At 37.4% G+C, this 14,308-nt stretch overlaps 1 protein-coding gene across 1 annotated transcript; it reads left to right on the top strand.

Moving 5' to 3' along the window:
* Nucleotides 1-1,666: 1,666 nt before the first annotated feature.
* On the top strand, nt 1,667-14,025 carry LOC112391739 (chymotrypsinogen B-like). The gene is made up of 6 exons (XM_024733164.1): nt 1,667-1,784; nt 4,649-4,822; nt 6,579-6,846; nt 8,247-8,407; nt 13,032-13,165; nt 13,742-14,025. The coding sequence occupies exons 1-6, from the start codon at nt 1,667-1,669 to the stop codon at nt 13,994-13,996; spliced, it is 1,110 nt and encodes a 369-aa protein (XP_024588932.1). The 3' UTR covers nt 13,997-14,025.
* Nucleotides 14,026-14,308: the final 283 nt, after the last annotated feature.

The raw sequence follows: 14,308 nt of genomic DNA, 5'->3' as shown, positions 1-14,308 counted from the left end.
CCTCAGTTCATTCAGGTGTCTGTTCAAATGTTACCTAATCTAAGGCCTCTTCTATCACACAATCTAAATAACCCTCCTCCACTTTTCCTTCTTGGCATTTATCATGACCTGGCAGCGTATATGTCAATATTTATTTGTTTAGAATCTGTTTCCCTCCACCAGAATGAAGATTTCCTGAGAGCAGGACTTAGTCTCTTGTTCGCTGCTGTATCTCCAGCGTCTAGAGCACTCCTAACACTTAGTAAATATTTGATGAAAAAATAAGTGAGAAAATGGCCTTGCAGGTGGGAAGAGCTTGGTAACTTGGGAAACTGTCAGAGGTCAGAGTTGCTGGAGATTGAGTGAGTACAGACAGGAATGAGGTGAGGTTGTAGAAGATGGAGGCTTTGCCTAGTTGTGCAGCTCAGGTTATGCTAAGGAGTTTGGATTTTATGCCAATCCAATGGGAGGTCATTAAAGGTTTTTGACAGGGGAGTAAGTTGAGGGCTGCTATGACTGCCATGTTGGGAGTGGATTTTAGGGTGACAGGGTGAATTATGTGTGCAGCTATGAGGCTATCATGGTAATCTAGACCTACACCAATCCATGTTATAATCCATGTCTAATCCATGTTGTCATTTAAATTCAAATTAGTTAAAATGAAATGAAATGTGGTATTAGCCATACTTCAAGTGCTCAATTGCTACATGTAGTTTACCATACTGGACAGCACTCATATTAAACTTTACATCGTTGCAGAATGTTCTATTAGTAGTACTGTTTTAGGTAATAGATAACGTTGCCTTGAAAGAGGATGGCAACAAAGGAGTACGAGTGACGTGGACAGATCTGGAGATAGAACTGATAGGATTTCTTGATGGATTGAATGTGGCATTAAATCTGCAGATCAAGGATGGCTCCTAAGTTATGGTATGAGGTTTTTGGAGGTGGTGGCATTTACAGAGATGGGAAATACTAGAGGGAGAAATAGATTTGTGGGGAGAGATCTATCCATGTTAAATTTTTAATGACATGATACATCTAGGTTGAGTTAGCAACAGGGAGCTAGAAGTAGAACTCTTAAAGTTTGGGCTTGAGATATAAATTTGAGAGTTGTCAGCTTCTTATAAGTTTCCTTAAGTTATTCATTCTCTGACTTCATCAATTTCCTCTATCATTCTCATCAGTTGCAAACACATTCTAGTATTACCCATAATTCAAAACAAAACAGAACAAGAAATTTAGCTGTTGCCCCATTTCTCTGCTTCTGACAGCAAAATCTCTCACTTTCTTAGAGGGTGATGGATATAGAAAGTTTATGGGATTAATGGCGAGAAGGTCATGGAGAGAGCAAACAATTACAGCAGGGAAATACTAATGGATTAGGATAGATAGGAGTGGTGATTTAGAAAGTAGGATGTTTGAAATCAAAATTTCAGAAATCTCAAATGATTACAGAATTTCAGAGCAGTGTTGGTAAAGAATGATAAGATAAAAGAAATAAGTTCCCTTGTGTGGTCAAATTTAGGGTTGGCACTGAGCTGGCATTCACTAGCTCAGTCTTACAAATCGTCATAGTCAATGTCCAGTCTGTCTGGCTGTTGCTCCTGCCACACTGGCTATTAAATATCATCCTTGGTCAAGCAACAATTTTAAGGAACATTAACAAACTGGAACACAGAACATAATGGCCAGGATGCTGAAGGGTGTGGACACCTGGGCATGTTTATCTTGGAGAAGAGAGAAGGATCATAATTTCTCCCCTTCAAATATTTATGGAATTCTCATAGAGACTCTCAGGCCAGGTATGAAACTTGTTCTGCCTAGTAATATCTAATAGTTATTGAATGTTTACCATTATTCAGGCATAGTCTTAAGAACTTATAACTCTTAATCTTCTTAATAGTCATATGGAGGTAGGTTACATTATCCTCATTTTAAATATAAGGAAACATAAATATATTGAGTAACTTGCCTCCAGTGACATAACTAGTAAGTAGAGAAAGTTGGATTAAAGCCCAAGCACCCTGATTCAAACACTTATATCCTTGGCCAGTCCACTAACCATGTGGCCATCATTACACTGATGGCTTTTTTTTGTTTGTTTGCGGTACACGGGCCTCTCACTGTTGTGGCCTCTCCCGTTGCGGAGCACAGGCTCCAGATGCGCAGGCTCAGCGGCCATGGCTTGTGGGCCCAGCCGCTCCGCAGCATGTGGGATCCTCCCGGACCGGGGCAGCAACCCGTGTCCCCTGCATCGGCAGGCGGACTCTCAACCACTGCGCCACCAGGGAAGCCCACACTGATGCCTTTTGATTCAACATGAGCAAGAACTGTCAAGCAATTAGAACTGTTCAAAAAGAGAAAATGCTCGTAAGTTCCATGTAATATCTTCAAATCCAGGTTTCATATGTCCAAGGGTATTTTAGAAGGAACTCCGTGTTAGGGGCTTCCCTGGTGGCACAGTGGTTAAGAATCCGCCTGCCAATGCAGGGGACATGGGTTCAATCCCTGGTCCGGGGCAGATCCTACATGCCACAGAGCAACTAAGCTTGTGTGCCACAACTACTGAGCCTGCGCTCTAGAGCCTGCGAGCCACAACTGCTGAAGCCCGTACGCCACAACTACTGAAGCCCACGTGCCTAGAGCCTGTGCTCCACAACAAGAGAAGCCATTGCAATGAGAAGCCCGCTCACCACAACTAGAGAAAGCCTGCACAGAGCAACGAAGACCCAACGCAGCCAAAAATAAATACATTAAAAAAAATTTAAACAAGAAGGAACTCCACGTTATATGAAAGATTGAACTAAATTATCACTAAGATTCTATATTTAACCTAGTTCCTTACTTCTCATTCAGCCACCCATCTTAAACCTACACATTTTGTAAATGTCTTATCTGCATTTCTATCTAAGCCATTAATAGAAATACTGTACTTCGCAAAACCAAGGATAGAACCATTTTCATACCATTAAGACCTTCCCTTCAGGTTAACATTGTATGGTTATTTAATCAGCTGTGAAACTTCCTAGTCATATAATTATCTACTTACATTTTATATCTGTTCACAGGGACATCATAAAGTTCTCTATTAAGTGCTTCACTAAAATCAAGATTCATTAAGTTTATCTCATTCTCCCTAGCCACCATCTAATTAACTCTTTCCAAAAATTAAATTAGGTTAATTTAATATGGCATGTAAAGGATCACATGCTGGTTGCTCGTGACCACTGATTCCTTCTTTAAGTGTTCAAAACCCATCTGTCTAATAATTTGCTGTAAAATTTTGCTGAGGTTTATTTTTATTTAACAAACACTTATAATGCTTCATAAATACAACTTCATATAATTCCATGTGAGTATTTTTTTAATCTCCATTATACAGATGAGAAAATTGAGGCAGAGAGATAGGTTAAATAACTTGCCTAGGGCTACATAGCTAATAAATGGCAGAACTAGCCCAAACCAGTAGTTTGGATATAGAATCTGAGCCCGTAAGGACTAAGCTACACTACTTCACTGATACAAGACTTTGGAAATCCTCTAGCCTCCTTGTTTTTCTCTGTCTCCTACCCATCCCCCTCTGCCAACTCCCAATCTCCTTTTTGAAAAACAGAGTAACATTTTCCCATTTCCATTATTTTAAAACTTCCAGAGTGTTAGCTGACTCTATGCAGAATGCCTTTACTTGACATGGTGTATCCCAAAAGTTCCCCATCACATCCAATTCACCAAACAGATTCTCTGAGCATAAGAATGATGTAGAGATTAACTATTGCCCTATTCCCCATCTTTCTCAGATTTCTTAGATAACATTATCTTTAAGAGAAATACAGTAGTGTATCATTGTTTTATCTTGAGAGAATTTAAGTTACAGCCTGTACAGATAAATTACAGCAAATGGCCCCTCACTATCAGGACCATCTTTGTGACAACTTTTGTGTTTCTGAATTAGGAAAGGATCATCATTAGTCTGTATTTAGGCAGCCTGTGTGTCTTAGTCAGTTTTGGCTACTATAACAAAAATGCCATAGTTTGGGTAGCTTAAATAACAAACATTTATTTCTCACAGTTCTGAAGACTAGAAGTCCAAGATTTGGTGTCTGGTGAGGGCTTGCTTCCTGGTTCATAGCCATCTTCTTGCTATATCCTCACATGGCAAAAAAAAGCTGGGGGGGGGTGGTTTGAGAGCTCTCTGGGGTCTCTTTTATAAGGGTTTATAAGGCTCCACCCTCATAATCAAATCATGTCCCAAAGGCCTCACCTACTACCATCACATTAGGGATTAGAGTTTCTACATATGAACTTTGGGAGTATGCAAACTTTTGGTCCATCGTGCTGTTCCATTACTTCTATTTCTCTGTCCATTTATCTTCATCGAAATGCCTCTACCTATCCTTATGACCAAAGATTGCCATATAATTATATATCATTTCCAAAGCAATTGCTAGCCCAGTCTTTTCCCTTTATCTTTGAAAATCTATACCCTTTTATCGTTTCAATCAAATCATGAGTTTCATCCCACAAATCTTGATCTTACATTATTGATAATCATTCCTTTGTCAAGATTTGTTTGGAATTTAATGTCCCCTCTCTCTCTTCTCCCTCTTTTACCTATGTATCTACACAGGAAGAGTATTTTAATTATCGAGTATATCTTGCATTGCAGCTCATTTATGTGGCTCCAAGAAAGAATTTGCCTTGATATCCAGTGGTGCTTACCTAACTGTGAATTTTAAGACTGATGAATCTGTGGGAGAAAGAGGTTTTAAACTTATTTTGGAAGATATGACTCAGAAGCAATCACAGAAAAGCAATATCGGGATCCAACTGCCTATTAATGGTAAGAAATTGTTTTAAAACTTTTATTAAAGCAGGTACCATATATGCCTTAAAGTAGAATCTGGGGCCCACTGATTTAGGAGTCACTGGTAGTCAGTCACCTTGCTCTAATACTAAAAATAGGATAACTTCATTTCCAACCATTCCTTAAGGCATGAGAATTTGGTGGTTCAGGTAGATCATGTGAGGTAATAAGGTTAATTGAGGTGAGTATGTGTCTATATGTGTGTATGTTATTTTTATTTAAGAAATAATGATAAACATAAAAGTCAGTCAGTTGCTATTTAAAAGATCCACTGGGGCCATTCAGGCTGAAACAAGGGTAGAGTTCAGTGTGTTTCCATGTCTCTGTTAACATATTTTTTATTAAGTAACTGCCTCCCCACCCCCATGAAGAGCCCTCAAAAGGAATATTTTAGCTGAACCTATACTAACTTCTCTGCATAAAATAGAAACAAATGTGCTCATTTTTATATACTTATCCTATCTAATTTTAAGCTAGAATTCCATTAGTTGTGCTTAAGACTAAGAAACCTAATGAATCTATTATTAGGAGATTTTCTTGATTGGAGTGTAATTGCAGGAAGAATTTAATCCATGTGAACGCAAAGTTCTTTTTGATGTCGCTCTGTCTTTCCTAGGAGAGTGGTGAATGGGCTCTCCTAAGAATCCTGGATTTGAGCTGTAGACTACTGAACCACATCACCCTATAGGTGTGATTTTTAATTGTTAAAGGGATGCTCGCCCAATTGACCCTTCTTCTGTGTCCATTGCTTTTGTCTTTCATCACTATATCTCTAAACAGACCCTTTATTCTCACAGTAAAAATATTTAGCCTCATTTCTTTTTTTAAGTATTTTAAAGTAAGTTGAATACTAATAAAATATTGCTGTTATACATGTGTACAAACAGCCCAAAAGTCTGAGTTACTACATATAATGTGGATTACAAATGCAATAAAAAACATGCAGTAATGCAGTAAACCTCAATGCACTAAAAACATGTTTGAGTAAATACCTTTTGTGGGGTTTTTCTCCCTAAAACCTAGGATAATCTTAATTCTGAAGAGTCTGCATATTTTTTAGGCATATGTATTTAAAAGGAAGAGGGAATCCATGTGTTATACATATCTGAAAAGAAATTAGAAATGAGTTTTGACATAAGGATTGGATAAACACAAATCCACTATGCTAGAAACTTTTTGTTTTAAATAGATTTCTAGTGTAAAAAAAATCTCAAGTAAAGAATTCACAAGTGATCATATCTTATCATTCTGAAATTATATGGCTATGGAGAGGCTTAATTTTCTTTATATTTAAGTCTCTTGTTATTCCCTGGTAAATTTCTTTATAAATCTGAGAATGGATTCTACCAATAAACACATTGGTAGAAATTTCCCCTATGCTTTTCCTTTATATAAACGTTTTATTTTGAAGTATTTTGATGTGTCTAGATATGTTATACTGGGATAACACAAATGATGCCACAGAAAGAACAATTTCCAGTAATTTCATGATTAAGTGCAATACTTTTTTAAAAACTGATTTGTGTTCTGATTCGTCTAAAGACGTATATATTAATGCTTTAGTTAACTATTGATTTTTACTCATTTAAAAGCAATGGAAGAAAAGATGAGTCTCATCTCTTGCAAAGAATCCTAGTTTTGAACCTACAAAAGAAATAAATGCCTCCATTCTGAGACTTTAATAGACTTTCACAAGTATTGCTATCTGATGTTTTGTTGTTACTTTTCTAAGGGCTAACAGTAGAAAACAATACCAGAAGACAGCCAGCCCAAGACAAATGTGGAATTCCTGTTGTTGACCCATTTCTCATGGAAGGATCTGAGAGGAATACAAACGTGTTGCCAGCCAAGCTTGGGAAGCCCAGAGTGGTTGGTGGCCGTGCCGCCCCTGCGATGTCGTGGCCCTGGCTGGTCAGTCTGCAGTACCAAGGACAGCATTACTGTGGAGGTGCTCTGATTGGGAGACAGTGGGTCCTGACAGCGGCACACTGCAACTTCAGGTGTGTGCCCAAGTGGTGCAGGGTTGGGGACAGCAGGGCGGTGCGGAGCTATTTGAGGGTCCACAGCGGGTGCACTCCTTCTGTTCTCCCCATGTCACAAGAAACATTAAGCATCAGGTCCCACTGATACAGTCCCCATCTTGCAAATGAATGAACGTGTTAGGTTTATGAAATTTTCTGTGCTTCACTAATACACTTACTACTAATAGCTTTTAATTTTAAAAGCAGCTTCCTGCCTCTAGGTATAATTTAATTAATAAGTAACTAACAACACCCCCCCATCCATAAAAATGAAGGTAATGATGTCTCAACATTTTTGCATCAGTCTCTCAGCATGGTGCCCAGAGCCGAGGGGCTGCTCAAACGTGGCTTCCTTTCCTCCTTGCTCTCCTCTACGGACTGTCTGGTGATCATACCCAGTCCTGAAATAAATGTGTAAAGTTTCAAAGAATTTTAAAGAATGTCCTTTAAAGGAATTTTTTTTTCTTTGACTTTATCTGAATCTTGGTCTCAATGTAATATGGAAATATCTGAAAACTCCTTCCTCAAAGGAGTCTTAGCTTGACGTTTTTAATATTATCTCCCAGAAGTAGTGAGACAGTTGACATTGTCATACAATGTCCCATAGCTGAATAAGTAGATATGACATTTTCAGGGTCCCTAAAATTGGCTTTATAATGAAAGCATCTGCTCAAATAACATGGTGAGCAGGAAGCTTCAATGAACCGAAAACTCAATTTCTTTAGCATTCCCCAAGTCTTACTTTTGATATAGCTAAATCACAAGAAGGCATCCTTATTAGGGCAGTTTTCAGACTTTCATGTGCTTAAAGTTACCTGGGGAGTTTGCTATAAACAGAATCTTAGAATATTAATCCTGAAATTTGATTTGCTGAGTTATGTCTGGGATTCTGCATTCTTTATACACATGCCAGATTTAATGCATGTGGTCCCTAGACATTTCTTTGAGAAACATCGTATTAGGGAGTAGAGTCACTATAACTTTCAGGATAGTTTCAGTGACCATCACATAAGTACATTATATAATGCATAATAATACATAAAATCATTATCTTGAGGCATCATGAATCTTAATTGTCAAAAATATATTGTACTAAATCATTTTATTTGATGTTATGAAGGCAAGAAAGTAGATACTTTAAAAATTTTCTCAAGGATTGAATTAATCAGAAACTCCCATTTTCTAAGAATTCAGGATAATAAGGATATTAATGTGGATTAAAAAGTTTAAAGAAAGTTTTGGGGACTAGATTTTGGCAATAATATAATTGGAGTATAGAAGCAAAAAAAATGTTAAAGAATACATTCTTAGTAATTCTGAAAAGTGATGGCCTCATTAAAAGTGGTATCTATTTCCTCACTCCCTTTTCTTATGACAAGTACTGTCACAGACCACCTGGTAATAGGAAGAAGTTACCTGTGGAACACACGAAATAGAGATTTGATACCAGTGAAAGCTGTATACACTCACCCCAGCTTCACACAGTTTCCTCCCAATGATGACATATGCTTGCTGCATCTGGAAAACCCTGTTGAACTAGGTCAGTATGGATAACTCTTTTCCATATTTTGAACCTTTTATCTTCCATCTTGCTTAGAAGTGCTGCATGTACTTTTGAAGTTAAATAATTATTTTAAAATTTTCTTACATTCTAAGATACTTTCTCTAAAAGCTGAAGTATCTGCATAAACATTTTACTGTTATGTGCATTTAATTGACAGAGGTCTAGAGAAGATTTCAGAGAAGTATGTTTTTAACTTTGTCCTATATATTCTCCTGAGACTCTTTATGTTCTATGAGGTTATCCCAAATACTTGGAACATCAGTTTGAACCACCAGATGTTTAATTTTCTGTGCCTTCATAACTTAGTAAAATCTTGGTTTTTAAAAAAATGTTTACTTAAGCCAAAGCTAAGTGAAACTGAGGCATTGTTAATCCTGGCTCTGTCAGGAAGTAGCCATGTGATCTTGGGCATGTTATATAACTTCTGTGACCTTAGCTTTACCGTTTGTAGAAAGGGAATGGCGGTAACCCACCTACCTACTTAGCACAGGTGAGCATTCAGTGGGAAGGTGTATTGGGGGGAATGTAACTAAGATCTGTGGATAGTTCCCACTTTCACACCCAAGCCTTTCCATGGCATCACAGGGATCTGGGACAGTTTTCTTCCTTTGCTCCAGTTCTCTCCTCTGTTTCTGCCTACAGACCTCCCTTTGTATGTCTTTTCGGTGCATTCATCCTACAAACCCCCAATCATGGTTCAGTCTACCATTTGCTTTTTATGCTTTTAAAACTGAGTCAGTGAGAGCATTTAGAACAGTGCTTCTTAACCTTGACTACGCATTATCATCCTCTGAGTTGCTTTAAAAACAAAACAAACAAAACTATCAGCCCAGATGCATTTTGGAACAATTAATTACAATCTCAGGATTGGAGCTCTGACATCAATATTTTTTCTCTTTATCCTGCTTCTTAAATTTATTTTTAGTTAAACTTTCAATGCTGAGGTAATTGTAGATTCACATGCAGTTATAGGGAATAGTACAGAGAAACCAAAGTACTTTTTAACCTGGTTTTCACGAATGGTAACATCTTGCAGGATTTGACATTGATATAGTTGAGATACAGAACATTTTTGTCACCATAAGGATCGATACTGTTGCCCCTTTATAGCCACACCCATTTCCTTCCTCCCCACTCCACCCTCCCCACCCAGACTTCTGTCAACCACAAATCTGTTCTGTTTCTATAATTTTGTCAATTCAAGAGTGTTACATAAATGGAATTATATAATGTGTAACCTTTTGGGATTGACTCTTTTCCTGGGCATAACATCCTGGAGCTTCATTTATGTGGTTGCATGTATCAGTAGTGCATTCCTTTTAATAGCTGAGTACTGTTCACAGTATGGATGTTTAACCACTCGTAACGTCTAACCATTCATTTGTTGAAGAATATCTGGGTGGTTTCTAGCTTTTATATGTTACAAATAAAGCTCCCACGAACATTCGTGTAAAGGTTGTTTCCTTTTTTTAATTTAAATAATGCTGGATTGACTATCCTTATGTGTACATTTTTCCAGGTCTATGATTGCCTTAAGATAAATTTCTCGGAAGCAGAAATGCTGGATTTAGGGCATAACTGTTTTCAAGACTCTTGACATATTTCTAAGTTATAAACACAGCTGGATGTGGAGTACAAGTCAATACATCCCCCTCCTCCATCCTGCCAAATGATGCAATCTGGCAATACCTGTCAATTTTTAGTGTGTGCCCTGTGGTCCAGCAACTCAGTCATCCAGGAATACTGGCACAAATGCACAGATGCATGATCTTGGAAACTTGATGCAGCTTATAAGGGAAAAAATTAAAAGTCTAAATGTTTTCCAATGGGATTTAGTAAATCGAGGTACATTCATTATCTGAATACCATATGCTATTAAAAAGAATGATGTAATAATGATGCCATGTAAATGGCATGATCATAATCTAGTAAATGAAGAATATCAGAATAAGAAAAATGGCTGATTAAAAATATGTTGTTAGTAGGAAAATGTTATTTAGCTCAAGGAAATTTGGGAGAAGATACGATAGAGCAATGATTATCTGTGAAGGCAGAATAACATAAGATTTGGCACACGCGTAGAGAGGTGAGTAGGAAAAGAATAGACAAGTTACAAACAGTTTTATGTAATTTTATTAAGAGATAGCAGTAGAAATAAAGAACATATCACTGATATAAATGGCCTATAATAGCAGATATGCTGACACATTTAAGTATGTAAAAATCTGGATGAAAATGAAGTTAAATAGCCTGGGAAAACAAACACAAGAGCACTGCAGTGTGTGTGTGTGAGTGTGTGTGTGTGTGGCATATATACACACAGACACACAAACCCACAATATTTATATATACACAGATTTTGGTGATAAGAAAAAATGTAAATGTTTAAATGTATAATGTATCAATATATTTTATAATAACCTGTGGAGATAGAATTAGATATAAAAATACTTTTTAGCTGTAAAAATACTTTAACAGTTAAATTGCTACGTGTTTTTCCCCGTTCTTCATATAACATAGTTGAAAAGAGAAGACAATTATAGGGACTTCCCTGGTGGTCCAGTGGTAAGGAATCTGCCTTACAATGCAGGGCACTCGGGTTCAATCCCTGGTCGGGCAACTAAGCCCGCGTGCCACAACTACTGAACTTGCGTGCTTCAACTAGAGAGCCTGTGTGCCACAAACTACAGAGCCCATGCACCCTGGAACCCGAGAAAACCCACATGCCACAACTAGAGAGAAGCCCGCACGCCACAACAAAGAGCCCACGTGCTGCAACTAAGACCCGACACAGCCAAAAATAAATAAATAAATAATAAATCTAAAAAGAAGACAATTATATTCTCCACTCTCATCTCAAATTCAACAAGGTGATGTCCTGAAGGCACATAGGCAAAAAGACAGATGCGCTTTAAAAAATGGTTATGGATGAGAAGCCCCACATTTCAGTGTAGGGCATGTGTTTCTGTTTCCCTAGGAGGATATGGAAATACCTGGAGCAAAGTGGTAACGTGTATTGGGATGATCCCCTCTGAGTAAATAATAGGTGGGATCTTCTGGAAGACTTTATTAAATTACAGGGTTAGAAAGGGTACTGTTAGGTCAAAGTAGGTATTTCTAGAGCCATCACTGAAGAGCAAACAGTATAGACAATGTTAATATGAATCTTACGGACTAACTGATATTTGCGTTTTTCTTTCTCATCCTTTTAATTAGGAAAGTTTGTATCTCCAATCTGTTTGCCAGGGAAAGATGATAAAATAAATTTACTTTCCAAATGTATGACTGCTGGATGGGGAATAACTGAACCTCATCGTGAGTATATTTTATTACCTCTTCTAAGATTAGAATCCAAACAAATATATGTGAAGTCTGAGTATACTGTTTACTCATTTTCAATTTTTCTGTATTTTTAATAGGAATGATAGTGGAAAATTTTTTTCATAATGGACCTAAAGGTGACTGGTTGGGCTTTAGGCCATCATATTCATTAATACAAGTTCACTGATACTTTTAAAAACTGTGTTGGTAAATATCTAGTGATGTTATTACCTAATATTTGTGTATGCACACACACACATAATTGTTTTCACAACAGTGTAGATATTTCTATTGTGAAAACCCATACTTGTATATGAGCCTATTCTTAAAGCTGTGAGGCATTTTTCTGAAATGATAGGCTGGTATAAAAGGTAAATGGGTAGATATGATATCACTTATACGTGGACTCTAAAATATGACACAAATGAACTTATTTATGAAACAGAAACAGACTCACAGACAGAGAGAACAGACTTGTGGTTGCCAAGGCGGGGGGTAGGGGAGAGTTGGAGTGGGAGTTGGAATTAGCAGATGCAAACTATTATATGTAGAATGGATAGACAGCAAGGTCCTGTTGTGTAGCACAGGGAACTATATTCAATATCCCGTAATAAACCATAATGGAAAAGAATATGAAAAAATGTACATATGTAATAACTGAATCACTCAACTATACGTCAACTAAAAAAAAAGGTAAATGGGTAGAAAGATTATGTGCAGGTATTCTAGTCCGTATAAAGATCAAACTCATGACTCTGGTCTCACATACACCCTATTCTGCAAATGAATTAACTACCCACAAATATCCAATAAACTAAAGAGTTATTTAGAATGCAATTTCACTTGTCAGCTTCCAGTCAGTGTCAGCACTTAACCAGAATGTCTGCTCAGCAGAAGTCAAATCAAAAGAACGAGAATGTCATGAAACCGGTGAATTAAAGTATAGACTTAATATGTAAAAAATGTATATTGTTTGCTTTATCAACAACTGATTTGGGTGTAAACTTTGTCTTTTTTGCATAAAGTGATGTTTTTATATCTTCTGAGGACTATACTAAAGATAAAAGAACCCACATAAAATGTTTTTCATTCTTTCTGTTGTATAAGCCACTGTGGAGTGACTATATTAGTTTTTTAGAAGTCACCTAACAGCATCACTATAGTGCTGAGAGGGGAGAATGGGTGGGATTTAACCCTCGGAGTCTGTGTATATATAAGGCTATTTTTGTTTTATCCTTTAATATCATTTGCCTATGTGTTTTTATTCCTTTTCTACTAGAAGATGAATTTCCTAAAACTGTGCAGCAGGCAAAGGTACCACTGATTAGTAGTACATCTTGTCGAAGCTACTGGGGACTGGATATTAAAAATACCAATATATGCGGAGGGGCTGCAGGATCATCGTCCTGTATGGTAATGAAGGCCTGCATTGATGAGGGCAGGAGTTTTTTTCTCAGTGTGTCTTATGAATGGGTGTTTGCTGACCATAAAAAGGTATAAATATGGTAGTTTTAAAATGAAAAGTGAGAGGAGTAAGTACATTGCTAAATTGATGTACTGTGATTACCAATTTGATATTTTTGTGGATTCTATTCTCAAAAGGAATTACTTGTTCAACTGCTAGGTTGAACTATGTGAAACTGATAACTTTCAACTGTTTTTGATCCACAAAAAAATGATTTCTTGTGGTTCAACTTCATAGCTGTATTAGGTAGCTCAAACTACCTACTTCCAGTAGCACTGAAAATATAAAGATGCTTTCACGTAACTCAAAACCATCATTTAGTCATTTATATTAGATGCTTGAAACTTTCTGCATGGCATAGTCTATTATCAGCATAAAATAAATTTATGCTAAATGTTTCTTTCAGCCTCGCCTTGAAAATGTAGATTTTGATCTGATTCAGAGATCTGTAACATCAGCCAACTACCTCAGTGGTTGTAGTTCCCTATGCTGTTATGAGCAGAAATCAGAGACGAGAGTGACTTACACACTGTTGGATCATCCCCTGCAGTTGGGGGTTAGTGTCAGCCATGAATCATGCAGCCAGAATGAACTTCCCTTTTTGCTGGTTGCAGGGAGATTCTGGAGGACCACTGCAGTGTGCCCAGGATGGGCAGTACAAGCTCATCGGTATTGTGAGCTGGGGCAGCAGTAATTGCCATCCTGCCGCACCAACGGTCTTCACCAGAATTTCTGCTTATAGAGACTGGATCACATCTGTCACTGGAGGAGAAGCATGATCACCGGAAGAGCAGCATGGTGGAATTGTGTTCCTAAGTGGGAAAGGAAATACATGACCGCCTACCTGAAAAATACGTCTCTTGTCATTGCTAAAAAACTCAATGTCACTTCCCCCAACCCTTGTCATTGAGGAGCTTGGATTTGGTGTGTACATACATTCAATATTAAACGTTGGTCACAGAAAGCTAATGTTGGTTCATGCCTCCTGGGAACTTACAATCTTAAATGTCATTAATTTCAGGTCTAGTGTACCATGTACTATATGTCAAATTTGAATACCATCATATATACTTTTACTATTTTTTTAATTT

This window comes from Neophocaena asiaeorientalis, unplaced genomic scaffold (genome assembly GCF_003031525.2).
Source record: "Neophocaena asiaeorientalis asiaeorientalis breed wild unplaced genomic scaffold, Neophocaena_asiaeorientalis_V1.1 scaffold150, whole genome shotgun sequence".
Taxonomy (NCBI): Eukaryota; Metazoa; Chordata; class Mammalia; order Artiodactyla; family Phocoenidae; genus Neophocaena; species Neophocaena asiaeorientalis.
The sequence above is the reverse complement of the archived record's forward strand: the minus strand, read 5'-3'. Positions and strand labels throughout refer to the sequence as shown.